This window comes from Ammospiza nelsoni, chromosome 3 (assembly GCF_027579445.1).
Source record: "Ammospiza nelsoni isolate bAmmNel1 chromosome 3, bAmmNel1.pri, whole genome shotgun sequence".
Classification (NCBI taxonomy): domain Eukaryota; kingdom Metazoa; phylum Chordata; class Aves; order Passeriformes; family Passerellidae; genus Ammospiza; species Ammospiza nelsoni.
The window spans coordinates 85,804,531-85,820,953 of NC_080635.1; the positions used below are offsets into that span (position 1 = coordinate 85,804,531).

Consider the following 16,423-nt stretch of genomic DNA (forward strand, 5'->3'; position numbering starts at 1 on the left):
AAGAAGTGAAAAATAGGTGTCTGATGTCTCTGTGACAGCTGCTATATACTCCAAAATTGGCATCCTGTTTTGCAATTTCCATAAAACCCCCTCACATATTCCTTCTCCCGCATCTGGGATACATGACCTTTTAGAGGACAAGTGCAATCAGAATTTCATCACTTGGCAGTTTCCAAAAAGACACAAATTTGTTCTTCTGAGAAGAAACTAAATGGATGCATTCACACTATTGTATCTCATAATTGAAAACTTTTGTGTGGCCTCCATTAAATTTATTACTGAATAAACGATTCATGATGGACTCCATTTTAAATAAGAGAAGAACTGGGGCATCAAGGTTTGTACCTATACCTTAACTGGTCATATATGTGCTCATGGAACTTCAAGGAAGGATGTATTAAGTGAGACAATCTATCAGTGTTTTGTACCAAGTAATTATTTTTTGCTTTATATTTGTTTATACTGTCCTAGCATAATGAATTTTTTTTCTCACTAAAATGTCAAACAAACCAAACCTTGTATGCACATAAACAATTTTGACCAGTGTTCCTGAGTTTTTATCATTTTCCTGGATTGAGATATAAGAGAGCAAAAAATACTAGTGTCTGCCAGATGGGAATAGCCACAGAAGGCACAATTTTAGCAGGAATGACATATACTTTTATTCTATGTCTCTTTTCTAAAGTATGGCAGAAAGGCAAGATGGATTAAAGAAGGTTACATACAGAAAGGGAATAGTCAGACTGGCATTGTCCAGCTATCTCCTTTTGATCATTCTCTAAAGGTCATTTCCAGTTTGCTAAAGTTAATGCAGCCTGCACACTAAACTGAGGTAAAACTGCAGTTAAAAACAGTTGCAGCTTCCTGATTGTCTTTCATGGATTTCTTGCACTGTGTAGACAGCAAAGAGCTTTCTACACTTTCCCTACCAGTAAAGAGCTTTATACACTTTCCTGATGGTTGACATAGTTTAGCTTGTAATATCAAGCATTAAGAGAATTTTTCTTTGCATAAAGAGACATCTGTTTTTCTCCTTCCCCTTTTCAGAGCTGACTTTGATGATTCTGCAACCTATTCAGCAGTTGCAACAAACGTCCACGGTCAGGCATCAACTAATTGTGCTGTGATTGTGCGAAGTAAGTCCTACTTCATATTTAGAACAATAAATAAATATAATGCTCACGTCATTGAATGTTTCTTCTATGTTTATTCATAGGGTTCAGAGAGGAGGAAGAGCCTCACCCAGCTGCGCTAATGCCCTTCCACTGTAAGCCTTTTTTTTCTATTTGCTTAGATAATTTATGTCCTCTTGTCAGGGCAATGTTTTACAGATGAGAAAACTGGATACAACTTGTTTCTTCTGACTTTGCTTTCTAAGTATTGAGTTACAGTAGGAGCTGTCCAGATACTCCTGCTTTCCTGGTTAAATTTCTAGATCAGCATACAATATAACAGAAAACTCCATCTCCTGCTCAGATCAGACACTAATCTGTGCCAAGTACAATTTACTTGTACTCAAGAACCCTTTCATTTTCTCATGCATAGTGCCCCTGTCACATGATGTTTGCTTCACCCACATTGATGTGCAGTTTCTGGAGAAGTTTGGAGTCACTTTTGCAACTGAAGGTGAAACACTGACCTTGAAGTGTTCTATGTTGATCACTCCAGAGTTGAAAAGGCTACGACCTCGTGCTGAGTGGTATAGAGATGGTAAGTTATTACACTGGATAGAATCTACCTGAAAAATGCTGGAGGAGACATTGAGGATGCAGGTGAGGTTTAGAGCGTTATATTCTCAGAATTAAATTTGGGATAGAGAAAAAAAATATCTCTAGTTAGAATTTATAGTCCTGCACTCTCAATTAAGTGACTTGGTCAACAATTTTTGAGCACACATTAATAGCAGCAGGAGGTAACCTCATATTGTGATAGTACAATAGTTAGAACATTTACTTGGAAGAGATCTAAAGCCAGTTCTTAGATTTCAAAATTACTCATAGTTGAATACTGTGACCACTGAGCTGAAGGGTACTCACAGGGCAGTAAATTAAAGTTTGAAGTACTGAGGTATGGCTCTCCCCTTCATCTTGCTCCAGCATTTATTGTGAATTTTATATTAAAATCATATTAAATCAGTTAGGCAATACTTATAGAAGCCAGGCCTGATACACATATGTTTGCTCTGCTTTTTATGTGCCATGTTAATGGGTTTCTTCCTTGTCTCTTTTGTCTGTGAAAACCTGTGTCATGCCAAGTGAAACAGTCTTACCTTGAAGCACTCAGAACAACATTGCTAAACTTATCATATACTGGGGTGACTGGTACACAAACCCTGGATGAGTACTGTTTGTTCACTGCAGCAAAGAAGGGTTTTGAAATATAAAATTAGCTACTTAGAGCTTAGGATAGCAGCCTGTTGTCGATATTTAACCCACCACTTTTCATCAACCACAACCTGTGTAGGATTGTAAAATAATTATTCTACCTGAAGATTTAAGGAACGCCTTGGCTATTTTTGAGTGGTTAGACCTTTCCCCAGATGGACCACATTTGAGAATGGTGGACTTCCAAGACTGGTGTTCAGACTGGTCCCAAAAAAATTGGCAGAAATTTCCATAGTGGATAAAATGTGATGAATAAACTAAGAAATTACAGTAAGATTAATAAGGCAGTCAAGAAAATTCAAGATTACAAAAATCAGAAGAAGAACCATTTTGTTACTGCTTTTTGTGCCTTTTGTTTCATGTACATTATGGTTTTACACAGATTCACATCTGATTCTTCAGGGAAAAACTGCTACTGAATTTTTCATTCCTATTTTTCTATCATTGTGGATACTTCCTTGTGATGAGCTATTAGATGTCACTAAAGTAAAAAATATGAGATAATGAAAATTACTTTTTCTGTTTGAATAACCTAAAATCTAAGGCTGATACTTTAATTCAGATTCTGTTCCCACTGAAAGATACAGGAATTTTGCTATATGCTTCAGGATTTTAAAAAAAAATCTCTTACTTCACTCTCAGATGAACCATCAGATGATAGTTCATCATTTTCAAGGGTACCTTTGCTTTGTGTCTTACTGGGTGCAGTTTCACAAAGTGCCAAATCTCTCAAATTCTAGATCTGAAACTTCAGCTAAGAAGAACTTTTAATTTTCAAGGAATGTGTAGTACTGTTCCACTTTTCATTGGACATGAAATTTTCTTGCACTATGAACCAAAGCTCATGACTCTTTTTCTTTGTTCTTTTATAATGACAAGATAATTCCTTGATATGTAACAGTACTACGATCTTTTTTTCTCCCCTTATTTAACTTAATAAGTCCTTATTTGTGAAAACTTGAGATGAAAACTTGTTCTCTTTTAAGCCAATAGATTTTTGGTAGGGAGTCAGATAGGTGTTCATCCCATTATTCTACTTCTGTGAAATAAGATGTTACATACAAGCTCAGATTTTTCCTTCATTCCAAGTACGTGGATCACAATATTTCCAAGACGTATACAGATGCATTAACTGGCAGAACTTTTTCCAAAACTCAGCAGGAATTCATGCATTACAAACCTTTGTTATGTGCTACAGTTCCTTGTGTTGAGTCCCTTGAGAGCTGGAAGCAATGCATAAATATGAGCAATGAGGAGTTAATAACTTGTCCAACCTCATGTGCTTAAGACATTCTGGTTCTTTAGAGAGATAATATTTAATTCTGCTCTTGCATTAAGACTGTACTCTGTTGAATTATGAGTGGGTCTTGAGTCTTCGAAGAGACAGGAGCCGTTGTTGTGAAGTTGTTTATTGCATGAATACAGCAGCCTCGAAGGCGAAGAGTTGAGAGTATCCAGGTCTGTGCTAAAAGCTTTCTGGCATAGAGTCCCGATGTTCCGAGCAGAAGCAGCAGAAGCAGTAGCAGTTAGCAGAAGTTACTGCCGCCTCGTTTGCATCCCAGTACAGGGGGATTTTATTCATGAATCATGCAATCGGCTGAAAACACGATTCTAAAGCATTCTTTCTGCACCTATCCAACCTTAATTCTAATGTGTGGAAGTAGTGTCAATTCTTACACAAAATCTGTGCACGTAGTTCTATCTGTTCATGCAAATCTGTTCTATCTAGAAATGCAAGCAATGTTCTGCTATGTTTTCCTTATGTCTGGAGCTAAATTAATTTTCTGAAAGGTAACACTTCTGAACTTTAAAGTAGGCTTCAGGGCTTTTTACTAGCTAACACAGTCTCGTAAGGCACTTAAGATATGTTTCTACTCACTTAAAACTGAAACTTACACTTCTACTTCATGTCTGTGTGGTTTAATATATTCCAGTTTCTCTAAAGGTTCCAATTCAGTCACTGCCCTCCTTTCTCTCTCTGAGGGACTCAGAGAGGCTTCTGTTTCATGCATTCTAACAGTACTCTTCCTAAAATTTTTCAGTTTGTGTTAATCAAATAATAGTAACTAAAGCCCTGAGATGGATATGTATGATTTACTTATAATTATACACAGGAGAGGTATGTGTTTATCTAGTATAAATAATGTTCACACTAGTGAGCCTTACTGAGGGTATCTAGTAGACTCCTAAGGGCATATAAGTCAGCTCAGTGAAATCCTCTGAATTGATTTGGGATTTCACAAACATGAATATGCCTATTATTCATGGCCCACTTAGAACAATTTAGGATACTGAAAGAACCAGTCAAGATACTGAAAGAACAAAATCAAAATAATGCCTCAGGAATGTATATCTAATCTGGACATGACTTCAGCTGATAATAGGAATTTTCCGTTATTGATCTCTAACGTAATATAAATACTATAAAGCTTTGTGTACCAGCATTCTGCAGCCATTCATATTGTAATCTAGAATAAAATAATGGATTTCAGAAGGAAAAATCATGGAGTGAAGAATCTAGCTAAAATTTCAGCAGAACAAAAAAATAAATGATGAAAATAAATTTCAGTATATAGTAGTTGCCCGCTCTTTGTATGAATTTTAATCAAAGTCATGTATTAGGAAAATAATCTTACATATTATAAACAGCCTCTGAGGTTTGAGACACACTATTTCTGAGGATTAGTCTTCTGCAAGTAAATTCTGGGAAAAATAACAGAGCACAACACATGAATAGACTGTGAAGAGTGAGAACTTGTATTTGTGATATTATTGTGGCAGGCTTATGGATACTTGTTCTATTAGAACTTTTAAATATGTCCAAACTTTATTCTAATTTTCTTGCCTACAAAGTCATTCATCCAGACTGCATTAAAAAAAGCAGGCTTCTGTTAATTTCTGGTGAATCTTTGGCCTTGTGTGGGGAAGAGAAGTTTTTCTGCCCTTACCAAACACAACTGCCTCCTCAATTGTATCAGGTACACTTAAAGAATGGAAATGGGTCATTCTGGCCTTAGTAGCATTACAGGCTTGCCTATATTTCTATATACTCAAACAATGGTGGCTACCAATCCACTGAAACTTTGAGTCTAAATAAGTGACCAGCTTTTCAGAGATGCTGGTTAATCAATATTTTTATGCTTAGGATTTTCTGCAGAGCTCATGCATTGGTTAAAGTTTCTAGATGAAGATATTTTCTGATTTAATTTAAAGTACATCATGTCTCTCTACACAAGTCTGAGTACCATTGTGGCAGGCATGACAGAAAGGGGACAGGAAGGAATGTGATGGAATTTAGTTTGTGTGCTTCTCATAAAACCACTACATGCTTAGCTGATTATGCAATTTACTGCTGCAAGATTAAGTAGCTTGTGTCTTGCACATGCTTTGTTATTGAAATGTGTGTCATGTTTTATACCTGCTTATGAAACTCAGCTGGTAGGTGAGAGCACTGATTCCTTTGCAAATGTTTGAGTGTCAGCTCCAAAATCTATTTAAGCTATAGAATAATGAACATTCATAGATATTCAGATCTTTTAAATACAGTTCTGCTGCATTGATTACAATAAATTTGTATGTGATTTGCCTTAGGGAGTTAAAAAATCAAAAATAATCCAATCAGTTATTTAAAAGGATGACATGAGAAAGTCCCTTGCCTAGCATAAAGCATCCTGTTCACTTTTTGCTCTGGTTTCACTAGGTAATCAGATTAATATGCATTAATCATGGGTCACCACCTCTCACCTTTGAGAGGTTTAAATTTAATTTAATTCAATGCTTAACAGGCATGCCTTGAAGATCAAAGTTTGGTGTATATTTATAGCAGTTTTCGGATTAAATTAAAATCTATTTTTTTAAATTTGGAAGAAAAAATTGAGTAAACTGGAATTTGACCTGAACAGCAAGCAAAACTTATTAAAAATGAAACAAGGTCCCACCCTGCATTCATTATAGGGTATGGCAGGTTTTCATGTTAGTATTTCTAAGTGTGAGTAACATTTTTGTCTCTTAGTGTATTCAAAAGAATAGCGATAGAAATTTTGTGGTTGGCACTGCATAGTATATTACTAGACCTCATGTTCTCTAAAAGTCACTGATCAAATAATTTTAGAGAGATGCAGCTTACTCTCTGTAGAGTTTCCATGGCATCCAAAGCACTATAATTCTGAATAAAACTGGCATAAATATTAGTTTGTGTCCCTGGTTGGCAGAGAACTGCACTAGGATGAAGGCTGTTCTAGCAGCACAGTAACGTGTCTGATGGGTCTTCTCTTCCAGATGTGCTGCTAAAGGACTCCAAGTGGACACAGCTGTATTTTGGAGAAGGCCAGGCAGCTCTTTCCTTTTCTCATCTGAACAAAGATGATGAAGGTTTATACACCCTGCGCATGGTTTCAAGAGGTGGAATCAGTGAATGCAGTGCATTCCTGTTTGTAAGAGGTAAACTTTTAATCTGGTTCTTGAGGAGAAATTAAAAAACATTATGCAGTTTAGTTTTATGAAAAAGACCTGTGTAATAACTGAAGTATGAAAGAAATTTAGCCCTGTGGAATTTCATAGTAATTTCATTTGTATATAGTAGTCTGTACTAAAAACCAGTCACCTCACATGAATGGGGAGCTTCAAGAGGAGCATGCTCCTGATGACATTTTGTTCCCTGGAGAAGCAGAGAAACAGTACTTGTGAAGAAACAACTAATTTCTTTATTTTTCACCTCCTTTCCTGGTAGGAAATAAACATCTTTGCATACAATCAGTTCTCACTGTAATGGTTTTGGCTTTAGAGATTAGACATTGGGATGAGCCTTGTTGGGCATTCTTGTATCTTGTGCCTGGTCTTAGGGATACGTGTAGGAGAAAGCCAAAGAAATATTCCCACCACTATACCAGTCATAGTCATGTCATTAATCAGTAAGAAACTAGCTGACTGAAGAAATGCAGTTTTCGAAAGAGACATAGATAAAAGGAGGTAAACATATTAAAATAGAATAAAGGTTAGAATTTTTCATCACATTTCCATGCACAGCTCTCAGTGAAGTAAAAATGAACTTCTACATGTACCTGTGAGCAGAACTTAGTATTCAATTTTATATTTTTTCATTGAAAGATAAAAATATTTCTGGTTGAGCAGTTCTTTCACTCAAATACATTGCACAACATCCTTGATGTGGGCAAACTAGAACTGCCCCACTGAGGCCACTGTAGCTGTATTAATTTTAAACCTTGTTCTTCTTGGAAACATATTAGAGCATATGTGCCTTGTGAGAGTGTCATCCAGACAGTTTGTGTGGGGTACAGGTAGTGAATGTCTTTTTCAGAGGTCTGAAATCCAACTGCCTCACTGGAGTAGTGCAAGGGCTTCATCAGCTTTGCAGTATGTCTTGAACAAGCCACTCTGGCATCCTGATCTCATTAGGAAAATGAGATCAATTTGCTAAAGCTATTTCTGTCCAGGTTACATTCCACAAAAGACATTATTCAGGTGAAAAACACCCACTAATATATAAAAAAATTTTTCTTAGAAGTTTTTGTTGTAGTGATGGCTAAATTTTAGGCATCTCTCTTGTCTATTTTATACTATATGTGATGCCTTTGCATGCCCAGGACCCTGGCCTTGTGCCATGTCCTCTGGAGTCTCTAGTGTTGTCTGTTGGCCATTCTCTTGCCTTTTTTCATAAGGGCTGTGATCTGATACTGAGCATGAACTAATTCACAACTGATTTGGTTTAGACTCTATAAATTTAGGCTCTCTACAGGGTATTTTTTTGTTATAGAAATCTTCCTTTGAAGGGAGAGAACTTTACCTGTTAAGAGATTTCGTTGGGAGTTGTGGGTCCAGATTAGTCAATATCTCTCAAAATTAAGCCACAAAAAGGTATCTTAAAGGTGGTATTTAGGACTATAAACAAACCATTGCGTTATAAATGTTCCAGGAGTTTGCAAATTTTTCATTCTTAAAGAGATTTTTTTTCCTAATCTGCATGTTTTTTATTGAGTACCTTGGTCTGATTGGTAACACACTGAGTCACAGCTTTCAGTGTGACAGAGCATCAAAAACACATGGGTGGGTTAAGCTTTTAATTCTCATGAAAAACAAGATGTTTTTGGTTCCTAAAAAGCTTTTCTGTTCTCAAAAATATCCTTGAACATTTTGTCTGTATAAGAATATAGACATTATGGTTCTGAATCATTTTTGCAGTGAATTAGTACATCATGAAATGTTTGGGCTTCCATTCATATAAACAAGTAGCACAATGAATTGAAAATATACTCTTTGACTTTTTGATGTGTATCAGAGGAGTTGAAGTCAAAACCAATTTATTTTAATTTGTGGTCCAGATGCTGATGCATTGATCGCAGGAGCACCAGGGGCACCAATGGATGTTAAATGCCATGATGCTAACAGAGACTATGTTATTGTTACCTGGAAACCACCGAATACAACCAGTGAGAGCCCTGTTATTGGATATTTTGTTGACAAGTATGTAAATATTAGCATTTATTTGATTTTGTTAATTGCCAGAAATATGTATATAATGAAGAGAAAAAAATACCATTATATCCTTTCAATGTGTGTGTTCTCTGGATGTATTTTTACAGACACTTGGCACTGAAACTCAGTTACACACTGCGTTAAATTACGAGATTGTTCCCTGGCAAACTTTTGGCCCAGATGATTTAGTACTTTCACAGGCAATTCTGGGCATAGTCTGGGAATTAGCAGGGGCTGGAGGCCATTCCAAGTAATATTTGCAGGCAGACACATTTTATCATATGCTTAAAACGTTCAATAGTATAGATATGGGCACATCAGAGAATGAGCCCTGACAGTATTTAATTTATAAAAGCTAGAATTCATGGGCATCTTGAATTAGATTTAGCCTCTTTAATCTCTATACTGCAGAAGCTGAAACCTAGGAGTTATTACATTATGTTTTTATTTCTTTCTTAAATGTAGTACATCAGGAGTTCAAGGCCTGGACTCCTGGGAGTTGGTAGTTTAAATCAGACTGGCAGGCTTCTGTCCCTCAGTGAGCTTTGCATTTTGCTGGGGGTTTAGTTCAGTGCAGGCAGCTGGTGAGCAGGGGATCCAAGCACTGTTTTTTATGTTTTGTTCTTGCTCCTTGTAGCCAGAGCAGATCATCTGATCCTTCGTGTCTGAAACTGTCAGTCAGCAAAGCCTTACTGAAATGATTTCATCATGTATACTGCTGTGCACTTAAAAGCAACATTTGCAGCTCATTGCTATTTGCTTCCCTGTCATTTGGTGTAATTCAAAGATAACTGTCTGGGAATAACTGGAAAAATAGAGGTTTATGAATGGCAGTCAGTATGAGGAAATTAACTTGAGACCTGGGGACTCTACCATCTATATCCAATTTATGCATAGATCATAGGAGTATTTCACCTATATTGTGTATCATCTAGTCAGATGTGCCATTTGACACGTTGCTTGTATCACTGCGGTGCCAAGGAGCTCTTGATCATGACATGACGGTTTTCTGGTACAGTCAGGGCAACAGAGAGTTTTCTACACAAAAGTTTATATTAGTAGGACACAAACTGTATATGTACACACAAAGGATTCAGCATGAGAATATCACTCTTCTTCTTGATGACTCCTATACTCTGTGGCCCAGTCATTTTGGGAGGGAAAGACACCAAGAAGTTTACCTGAAAATATGAAATGAAAATCATTAGGTGAATCTTGCAAATTCATCATGTTCTGTGGAGATGAATATTAAAAATGAAAGTGAATAATTTATTCTTTACATGACAAGGAAAAAAACCAAACAGAAGGGAAGCAGATAGATTTGAAAAGGCCAAAAACCATGGAAGAAAAGTGATCTTTGCATTATGAAAAAAATATGAACAGAGTGGGGCTGACCAGAGAAAGTGTATAAAGTGTGTGACTTTCATTAATGAGGTATATGGTTTATCTCCTCAGTCTAGCAAAGGTGACTTCTGTGGTTCTGACCTGGTGTGGGTTTCATGGGGCATATTTATTGTGAGGTGATACTAACAAAGTCTGCCTTCTGCTATTCCAAGATGTGAAGTAGGTCTGGAGAACTGGGTCCAGTGCAATGATGCTCCTGTAAAAGTCTGCAAGTATCCTGTGACTGGTCTTCAAGAGGGACGGTCGTACGTGTTCCGTGTGAGAGCAGTGAACAGTGCCGGCATTAGCCGGCCTTCTCGAGCCTCCGAACCAGTTGCAGCACTTGACCCCCTTGACCTGGAGAGAACACAAAGTAGGTTATTCAAGGCTTCTTTAAAAAAAAAAAAAAAACTAAATTAGGATTCCGTTTTCCCAGTTAACCTAAGGAGAAGAGTTTATTTCTTCCTTTGATTGAATATCTCACTGCAGTCTGCAAAGCAGCATTATAAGAGCTTCTTCATGAATAGAGCAAGCCAGCTTACCCTGGGGAGTAGTTTTATTGATTTAGCCTTGTCCTAAACCCCTGTGCAGATTCTGTATATCAGGTACTTGCACATCTTCTGTTTCATGTGCTCCTTTTGGTCAGAGGGAAATTTAAGTAATTATGAATACCTTAAAGCACTGCCCCAGTGTTGCCTGTAAAATCTGAGCTGAATATGCTCAGATTTCCTTTATATGTGTTTTATGTATGTGTGTGTGCTTTATGATTAATTCCTATAAAAAAAGTGAACTTCATGACACAATTGATTACTAATCTGCCTCAAATCTATCTACTGTGACTATGACTCTTGCTATTTAGCACATCTTTGAATAGTACTGTCCTATCATGCCCTGCTTTCCTATGAAAGTGAAAAAACCAGTATATGACTTCAAGTTGACTCTATCTGGGGAAAGATTTAATAACAACATTATAGAAACAGAGGTATACAGGCTTTTGAACACATGAAAAACAATAATTTGCAAAATTTGTAAATATATTGAACTAGTTTGAGAAACTAATTGAATATTTTGATTAACAGTTGTTCATGTGGATGAAGGGAGAAAGATTGTGATCAGTAAGGATGACCTTGAAGGTATGTAGAATTTCTGCAATTTCACTACATCTGCTTATTCCCCAGGAATTTTGCATCATAGCTAGAAACATAACTTGAAAAAAAATCCATCTAGTGATAAAGTCTCTATATTAAGAAATACATCCACATTATGACTTGCAAGGTTGAAAGAACACAAGAGAGGAGTAATGTCTAAAAAGATAGAGAACATCGCACTCTCAACAGCAAAACTTTTATATGTCAACAGCATTTTGTCACTTTTTTGCTTTTACTAGTGCTAAGCTGACTTAAATGGCTGAACATTTAAATGCCCATTTGACTGGGCATTTGATTGCTCATATTTCCTCTCTTTCATACTTAGCTTTCTGGGAGCTAAGTATAGTTTTTAAACTGATTTTGACTATTTGAGCAAGTTATGGCCATTCTCATAAAAACTTGCACAATCCATCTCAGTTCTTTAAATAATATATATCTACCTGAATACAGAGGTTATTCTTAAGGTTAAAAGTATAGACTAAATAGTGTTTTTCCTCAGGAGAATTGGAGACATCCCTGACAACTTTTGAGACAAAGTTTGAATTTTTTCTGGTTTTGGTTGTTTCTCTATGGAATGATTTGTCTTTTATACTTGAATAATGACTTTCTTTACACTTAAACTGTTAAAATTATTAACTACATTGGATCAAAATTAAAAAAAAAAGTGTCTGAGAACAAATGTAGCTTGAAGGAGAATCAGACATTAAATGGCTTTCCTGGAGCATGGACAGGACAGATGAAGTTTCTCTATTTTTATAATAGTATAATAATAACCCTAAATTTAGGGTTTTATAATAACCCTAAATTAATTGATATGGGTATTACAGGATCAGAGGCACATCACAATATCAGATTGTAATTGTCTTCTTTGGCTTCACAGATCATTCTTCTGCTCTCAGGATTGCCTTAGAATGATCAGGTCCAGTAAATGGCCACTCTGGAATAGTCATAAATAATGATATTTGGACTTCTGTCACATGAATATTCATATTTAATAGAGTATAAATATTGAAATATAATTTTTTATGTAAATCACTACTTTCATCTGCAAGATTGGAGACTATTTCTGAAAGAGCAATCTCACAGATCACAGGTGGTTTTCCTTTTTAGTGCAGGCTGATATCCCATTCTGGCAACCATTCTCTACTGCCATGTTATATCATTACAAAGTATGGAAGCTTTTGGTTTTTCAAGAATGAAAGAAAACATGTTGAGATTTTGTTACCTGGAATCACTTGGAAGCCTTTTGTCTTAATGCTGTGAAGGATTATTTTAATTTTCTTGACTATATGTCATCAATTTCATCTTAAACTCAGCTGATTCATGTATCTTTCTGAAAGAAAAAAATAGATTTGTAGGAAATCAAGTATAGAAAGCATTGTGAGAAATAAATTTTCATTGGATATGTCAGTTTGCTTTAAAAAAGGTTTGGTTTTGATTTATGATGAAATAGTATTAGTGTAAATTTTGAGTCTGGTTCATTCTACAGAAATATATATATAGTTTAAAATATCACTGCCATGATTTAGAGATTATTACTGAAATATTTTTCTCTTTTTTAAAGACAAACATTTAGAGGATATATGCTCTTTTCTTAGCCTGAGAAGTAGAAAAATTTACCTTCAAAGAACAAAGATTTTTTCTTTTTCTATCACAAGCCACAAAGAAAAAATTTTTAGTTGTCTGCTGAGTTGCTACTTCTGACCTACTACCAAGTCAAAGCTTCTTCAGGGCTGTGTAGAGGTCCATCACAGGACCATCACAGGTCACTCTCCCATCTGGTGCTGTTTTACCCCATTGCAATCCCTTGGATAGCAGAACCAGCTTTTGCTCATTTTGCAGTCAGTGAGCAGGACCATGAAAGGAGCTGGCCCAGGGTAGGCAGGTTGGTTCTAACACTGCTGGTGACTCTGCAGAGTGAGTGGGGAGAGGGGTTTGATCAGGCCACACTATGTGGTAGGGCCATCAGAGGGCTGGTGACATATTTTTGTGTCTCTGATTCACAGATTTTAGAAATGCTTTAGACTATACAGCTGATAATGCCATTATGGATAAATTGCTCCTTTTTCCACTTTTCTATTTGTTTTAAAACTTCTTTTCTGATTGTACTTCTCTTTCAGCTATTTTTTTAAATTCTAATTTCTCATAATAAGTCTTTAGACTTCTGTCTTTGATCAAAAAATGTTGGTATATAGTGAGTAGGGTTTTACTAGGAGATTGAAGTAATTAAAATGTGATCAAAGAAAAAAGTATGACAAATGCACAAAGTTTCAGGGAGCACATTTGACCTTTACTGAAAGAGTAAGTAAGTAGCTATTAATACTGAATTTTTATTTATCAAAATTTAATTGAAGTGATCAGGTGAACTGCACAGATGATATCACAGCCCCTAATAGCTGAGCATTGCAAAGTTGAATCAGAAAGATGAGCTGTACCCTGAATGCTGACCCAGGAGTTAATCTGCTGTTTAACACTTGCTGCATTTATTAATCTTACAGGGGATGTTCAGATTCCAAGCCCTCCCACCAATGTACATGCTTCAGAAATCAGCAAAACATATGTTGTACTCAGCTGGGATCCACCTGTTCCCCGTGGCAGGGAGCCACTGACGTATTTCATTGAGAAGGTACTGCAATGTATAATGGTGTTCTGTTGAAAGGTGCTTCATTGCTGTGGGCAGTCACACTCAAAGCATTTTCAGATCTGCAGAATGGGCAATAAAACTGTGGTCTTCCAGGATTTGGAAGTGGGATATTAGAGAAGCATGGATAATCAAATGTCTTACTGCAAGTTTTAATGAGCATTGAAATTCAAGGACCAGAGAAAAGTACTCCCCTATGCTATTTGCTTACTGCTGTCGAAATGGGAACAAATAACTATGTATGTAGCAGTTAAAAAAGAAAATAAATAAAAGAAACATCTATAGTTTTCACAATCCTATAGGCACAATTGTAAATTTTCAATCTCTCTGTAAAAAAGGGAAGTTTCTGTTAGTTCTGTGATAGAACAAGGAATAAACAGTAACTCATAATTTGATCCTCACTTTATGCAGGCTAATGGCAGCATCTACTATACACTGACATTTCCAATTTATCCCCTGTAAGGTCAGCAAAGAGGCAGATGCCTGTCTCAGGTTCACTGGTCCCTGGTACTCTGTGGCTGCCTTTCTCCTCTCTTTGAATTGAAAGGGGACTTCAGTGCTCACAGTATGAGAAGTTTGTTCTTCATCCACCTAAGTGAATAAAATTTAGATAAATCTCTTCCTGAACCATGTTTCTAAATTATATTGGGTTGGAGCAACTTGTTACAAAGCTTTCCTCGTAGGTAAAATGGGCCTCATACCTGACCTCTAAAACTCAGGTCAAGCTATACTTAGTTTTTACAAATTATGCCTCTAGCACATGCCCCCTCTTACCAGTCCACAAACACTAAACCTCTTCATAAAACTGCCACACGTTCAATTTGCACCATGAATATTGTAACAGCCTTTTCTCAGGCCCTTACTATGCCAATTTTTTTCTTTGCACATCTAAAATTCTGCACATCCCTCAACAATTTATTCCCCAGCTGTCCTGTTCATGTCACTCGTTTTTTTGCAGCCCCTCAGCTTGTCTTTTCCCTCTCAGACAGACAAAAAGCCCCTCCACTTCAAAAGAACTCCATAGGCCATTTCTACACTCTTCATCATCATTACTTGCTGGATGTTGAACAAATTGATATAAAGTGAACACCACTCACTGGTTAAATTTTCCAGCAAGTGTGACCATTTCTCCCAGTCTGTCATATAGATTCAAAAGAAGTAATGAAAATTTTCATAGAAATAAGTATCTAGTTTTTCTTTCTATGTAATAAAATATAATCCTTTATTGCATTTATTCCCACTTACATATCTCTTGCTTATCTACACATTTCAGGAATATCGATGTAAGGATTTTGAACCAGCTCTTGTCATGGTAACACCTTATTAGTTCCAGAATATGCAGAAATAGCCCAAATAAAAAGCTCAGAGTTTTCCATTGAGTGGACACCTACATCTGGTTGGATGATTTCATTCTAAGAATGAATTAGAAAAGATACAGTATCTGCTTGTTTTATACAAATAAATTTATATAGCTCCAGAAACAGTACACAGTAAATGACAATGATGAAAAAATGTCTCATTTAAACATGAGACTTACTGAAGGAAAGTGAGAATAGGGACAGAAAGGCTATTATTAGAAAAAAGAGCTTCGTTGTACTAATTAATACCTGAATCTAAAATATTTTTGCATAAATAACTGGTATCTATGAACAGCTTAGTCAGTTCATAGGGGAATGTTTGTTTTTTGCTTTCCACTGTCATCTGTTAATTTTCAACAGTTTCTAACTATTTTATTTTAAATAAAGAAGATTCCATCCTGAAGAATAAAAATGTATTTGTAAAGCCTTCAGAGACACAAAAAGAAAATAATTTTCTATGTTCTCCTGAAATACTTTTTTGATAGATAAATCAAATCAAACTGCAGAACAAAATGCGATGCTGATTCTTTGTGAAAAGCAGAAATTTATGTTTTTCATGGCAAGAAGTAAAATGTATGGCAAAATAATATTTATTTCATATTTTAAAGCTTTTTATTCTGAAGAAAATTGATGTAATATTTCTTTTTTTTTGTTGAGAACCGTAGGTGGGTTAGTACCTATGAGAAAGATTTTGATATATGGACTCCAGCTGTTTACATTATTATTTGTCTATTGTAGGTGTCATTATATAAAGGGTAGTTTCCAAGCACCCATGAAACACTGTTGCTCCTCTAAGAAATTCACACAGTCTATCAGATTTTGCTCCCAGACTTTATGTTCCAAAATTTTATAAACATATAATTTCTATGCACCTATCTACGTGCCAAGGAAATTTTCTTCAATCTGTTTATTAGGCACTTGAGTTTTACTGAAATTTCTGAAAGATTCCATGACTAATTTTTGGTTAGAGTAAACAGTTTATGTGGGAAATCAAATGGACAGCAGACTTTTCTCAGA

General features: G+C 36.0%; 1 protein-coding gene across 2 annotated transcripts in view; it reads left to right on the plus strand.

Moving 5' to 3' along the window:
- The window catches only part of MYOM2 (myomesin 2), a 76,232-nt gene that overhangs the window by 20,017 nt on the left and 39,792 nt on the right, over positions 1-16,423 (plus strand). For both annotated transcript variants that reach the window (XM_059468723.1, XM_059468724.1), the window contains exons 8-15: positions 1,048-1,136; positions 1,217-1,267; positions 1,546-1,710; positions 6,663-6,824; positions 8,723-8,864; positions 10,433-10,632; positions 11,339-11,392; positions 13,906-14,033. In XM_059468723.1, the coding sequence (XP_059324706.1) occupies positions 1,048-1,136; positions 1,217-1,267; positions 1,546-1,710; positions 6,663-6,824; positions 8,723-8,864; positions 10,433-10,632; positions 11,339-11,392; positions 13,906-14,033 (991 nt within the window). The remainder of the gene's footprint in view (positions 1-1,047; positions 1,137-1,216; positions 1,268-1,545; positions 1,711-6,662; positions 6,825-8,722; positions 8,865-10,432; positions 10,633-11,338; positions 11,393-13,905; positions 14,034-16,423) is intronic.